The 5,000-nt window shown below is 44.9% G+C and overlaps 1 protein-coding gene across 1 annotated transcript in view; it reads right to left on the bottom strand.

Moving 5' to 3' along the window:
* The window catches only part of skap1 (src kinase associated phosphoprotein 1), a 30,209-nt gene that overhangs the window by 7,244 nt on the left and 17,965 nt on the right, over positions 1–5,000 (bottom strand). Inside the window, exons 10-11 of the mRNA XM_083687508.1 lie at positions 3,251–3,304; positions 2,754–2,863 (exon numbers count right to left, since the gene is read on the bottom strand). Of these exons, the coding sequence (XP_083543634.1) occupies positions 2,754–2,863; positions 3,251–3,304 (164 nt within the window). The remainder of the gene's footprint in view (positions 1–2,753; positions 2,864–3,250; positions 3,305–5,000) is intronic.

The following is a 5,000-nucleotide window of genomic DNA, read 5'->3' as shown; positions in this document are numbered from 1 at the left end:
TAGGAGAACTCCATGGATTAGAGTAAGGGCATGCTTCTAGGGGAAGGGAAACAATACAGATGTGAGGGGCCAAAGATGGCGTTCAGTCATTTCAGACATTTTACAGCCATTTGATTCTACACTTTTATATGACCTTAGATCACAGCTCAGGTCAAATTCAGAACTCTAACAATGTATCAAAATCCACAGGATTGGACCAGAAGACAATAAAACACACAGAGTGGATGTAATAGAACAGAACAGAAAAATATCAAATATCCTACTGCTCAACGTGAAGAGAAATAACAGCAAAAAAAGAAAAAAAAGAAGAAAAAAAAAACGTACATTTGCCATTATGCTCTAAAATGTCACAGCAAAGCCAAAAGCTACCGCGGAAAGCGCAAGCTCTCAGAAATGAAATGCCAGAGCGCAGACATGAGATTGATGTTGGTGTGTGTTTCTACCTCATGTATCAGTGCACTGAGCACCAGTATTGAGTAGTCTGGAGGGAGCTCTGGGGGCCAAGTTCAGCTTCACTGACGCCCCAGGCAGATTAATACTGTAAAACTAATGGAATGCATATGAGTTGTGGCGTTCCTCATCTATTTACTTTACCAGCAACACACACAGGCACAAACACACACACACACGCAGGCAGGCAGGCGAGCACACAGGCAAGCACACACACACACCCAGACAAGTAGGCACACAGGCACACACACACACACACACACACACACGAACAATCTGCTCCTATACAAGCAGCAAAATATATACTCAACTACACACACACACACACACACACACACACACACACAAATACACAAATACAGTAAAAATGCACCTCTTTACAGTAAGTGAGGGATCAATAATGATTGATGAAGGCTCTTATATAATCGGTATTTTCTACTCAGTTCACAGCCATACGACACCATGCCTGCGGCTAGCTAGCCCATTCTGCACTTCAGACCATCAGTCAATCAAATCGCAGCTTAAAAATAACAGTTTTGTTAGCGCCATTGATTTAGCACTTAGAGCGTGTCCTTATTACCTTGTAATTATGGTCAGTGTTGACATACAGCACATACACACCCCAGACTCCCCCCCCCCCCCCCCTCACACACACACACACACACCCACACACACACACACACACACACACCCACACCCACACCCACGCACACACCTCTGTGCAGCGGGGAGAATTTATGGGTCTTGGTTTTATTACGACCATTTTATGTGTTCCTCAGACAGAGCCAGGCTTGAGTCCCAGCCAAGGGCCTGTATTTCATTCACTTCAGGTCAGGGTTCCCCCTGGAAGGAAACCCCTCGTAAAACGACATTGTTGGCAGCACTGACGCACAGAGGCAGGGAACAGGGATGCCCTCCCCTTGGGCTCGTTAAAATAAACATGCGATTACGACGTGGCTTACGACACTAATAATGTCATTCATGCAGGAAATGTGATATAAGGTGCGGACAAGAAATGGGATAAGGGTGGACTCATCATGTCATGCAAAACCAAACACTTCCATTCAGTACCAGACATAAAAACCCATTTTGAATAAATCACAATGAGGCCCTCAGTTTGAATCCATTAAGGCATAGTCTCCGGTGGTCCACCGTGGTGTGAGTAACAGGTACAGCTTGGCAAAACAGGATGAATCTCAAACACAGTCCAGTATGCCTTGAAGGCTGTGAACCAGTACGGTGAAAGGCAACCTAGCACCTCTTAAGGTACCTCTAAGGTAACACTGTACCGTCTAACTCAAAACACAGCAAAGGACGTTCAGGGTGACTCCGCCTCTTTCTACACATCTCACCTGATCCACATCTCACCTGATCCACCTCACCTGATCCACCTCACCTGTGTTTTAGAGTATGGTGGCTCTCTCGTGCTTCTATGAATGAGGGAAGGGGTTGTTTTGGCATTCCCCTATCCAGTACCACACGGAGACACACAGTGGTGGCAGCTCATTTATCTCACAGCCCATCTATCATAAAAGTCCATAGTAAAATGCTAATATAATCGGCTTTGGGTTCTTTGGTTCAGTGCAATTGATAGTCAAATAGAAGAGGTAGAGCACACTGTCAAGATACATGCTGACACAAACATTCAATCTGTGAACAAGGCCCTGGGAAGCTCAGACTGTGGTGTCCGCAGCACCCAAATTACAACACATTGATTTCCAGTGGGATGCCTTCAACTAGTAGATACACTGCATGTTACGACACAATGACCATAAAGCAGAGAGAAATGGATTACGGAGTAAAAGAGCTGATATCTAAGATGCTTCACCTGCAGTTTATGTTGAACACAAAGAGGGTTTCGCATGGCTGCTGTCTAAATGAACCCCCGTGATACAGCCGCAGTAATGAACTAAAAAGCCATTACTGAGGATCTGACGGCACATTTCACCCCAGAAGCCCACGCACAGACAACACTAGTGTTGGTGTCTCACTGTGTCCACAAATAAAAGTGCTCACAGATAGATTTACTCTACATCGCTTTTCAGTAGATCAAGGTTGGGAAGGATTCACATTTGAATTCACTGAATACAAGAAGTGAATTGAAATTCAATGGATGAATTCAAAAATCCCTTTTGTTACAATTCGATCTTCAATTCACATCATGCATTGAGTGAACTGAAATAATGTGAATTGATCAACCAACCCTGCAGTGTACTGTCCTGTATATCAGCAATGTTGGTAAACTAGACGAAGGAGGTGTCGTGTGATTGGTTGTCAGTGGCGTGGCGGGTGATGACGCTGACCTTGCTGAGGATGTAGATGAGGTCTCCTCTATGGAAGGCCAGCTCATCAGGCTCATCTGCTTCACAATCCCACAAGCCCTGGTAGTAATTAGCGTAATCCTTGGAGCATGCTGAGGGGAAAGACACGCAGTGCTGTTACCTCACCAATCACTCCCACCGTGCTCCATTTTAAACTGAGTACTCATCTTTATCTTGGTTTATAACAACACAACAACACCGTATTTGTGTTTTACTTGAAGTGAGAAGATTACAAGGTCTGTCATCCTCTTAAATACACACCTACACTTCACACACTCTCCTTTGTACAAGAGCAGCTTGTTGATATCACATTTCCTTGTCCAACTCATCTATCCCCTATCAACATAAACAGCTGACGGCGAGGTAATTCAGTGACTCAGAGGAACGGTTGAAGGGGAAAGACAGGATGATACAGGACGCATAACAGGAGTGGGGTCAGATCACAGACATACTGTATACTCTATTTCAATGGTTCAGACCTGGTTTTGAGCTCTTCTCACCGGTCTCCTCCATAGCGTCTGGGAAGTCGTCTTCTGAAAAAAGAGAAACAGACATAGAAGATGATGAGTAATTAAGAAAATGTCTTGAATAACCAAAATTTTTTGATCCAATTATTTGTGTGCATTCTCACCTCCCCAAGTCATTGCTGCAGGAGATAATACATCAACTCTTGTCTCGTAGAATAAGGGGATAGACCAATAAAATGGCAACAAATTGACACTGTCCTAAAGGAACTGTCCCTAAATCTCCTGAAGCCGATGTCCCATAGATAGCGGGCGTGGCCCCTTGTGGTCTGAGAGGTGACAGTGATATCCCTTCTCTCTAGCTCCCACATCCATCGTCCCGGCTGTCAGCCTGACAGTACAGCCACCACCCAGCAACCCTATACACCCTGCAGAGCAACCTGCTGCCCTCCGCTTCCAGTAACAGCACGGAGGATGCGCACACACACACACACACACACACACACACACACACACACACACACACACACACACACACACAGATGCAAACAGGCACACAGGCGCACACACACACACACACAGAGACATACACAGATTCACACACACACAGATGCACACACACACAGACCCACGCACACACACACAGACCCACGCACACACAGACACACGCGTGCAAGCACACACAAACACACTAACACACACACACACACACACACACACATTCACACATACACTCTGTCAGGACGAAAAAACCTCAGAGAAGCAACTAGAAGTGCATGCGTTGTACAAGTACAGTACAGTGCACAGTATGAGTCTCTTCAAGACAGGAAAGAGCTGTTCGCTGCCATTAAAAGCTCCACCACAGGAACAGAACATTGGTCTTGTTTGTTAAGAGACCAAACATTTGTTCAACACTGTTCAAGTGCTGTGGGAGAGTGGATCATTCAGAGGCCACAGTTCTGGGCCAACGGTTTCTATATCCATGTGATTTAATTTTCCACTCAATAAAATCACTCATCAGCACCGCTGCCAATACTATCCAACCATTCGTCTGAATTCTCTTGCCAGCTGAGCCTTGTTAGCGGAAAATGGGCGAAGTTCATAATCTGGAAAATCATGGGGGGATTTTTAACCTTTTTTCGACATATTCGTTTTTTAAACTATGCTGAATGCAAACACACTTCGTGTCATTTCTTAAAAAAACAGGAATTGTGGAGGAACAAATATAACCTTTGACGTTATATAAAATCTCACCCATTAAAAACACGCAGAGGAGAATAGTGTACACAATGCACTCAATCCAGTTCCTTGAGGAACATCTAAGAGCAAACCGAAGACAGGCAGAGAGTGATAGGTGATAGTGTGAGAAAGTGAAAGACAGGGACTGTCATCTGATCCACCATCTGTGGTCAGGATCTGTACCCCCATCCCAGATGGCTTTGTATGCTGGAACGACAGTTCATAAGACTGATTCCTCTCCTACCAATGATTTGGGCCAAGGTAATGCATCCACAGTGGGAAACAGAATCTTGATGCATCTTTTTTAATGTGATGGACGATGACACTGGGAAGTCAGTCAACCCTTTTTGTCCCTCTCAGGACCCCTTAGGCCACCTGTCTGTGTGACAGTCCTCTGTATGTCCTCTGCAACAGCAGCCACGCCAGAGCACTGACACGCTTATTAGGATAACGTGATTTATAACGTACAATTAGTCTTAGAGAGAGTGACACCCTGACACTCTTATTAGGATGACACTGATATCAC

The sequence above is a fragment of the Argentina silus genome (genome assembly GCF_951799395.1).
Source record: "Argentina silus genome assembly, chromosome: 16".
NCBI lineage: Eukaryota > Metazoa > Chordata > Actinopteri > Argentiniformes > Argentinidae > Argentina > Argentina silus.
This window is presented reverse-complemented; position numbering and strand designations above follow the sequence as displayed.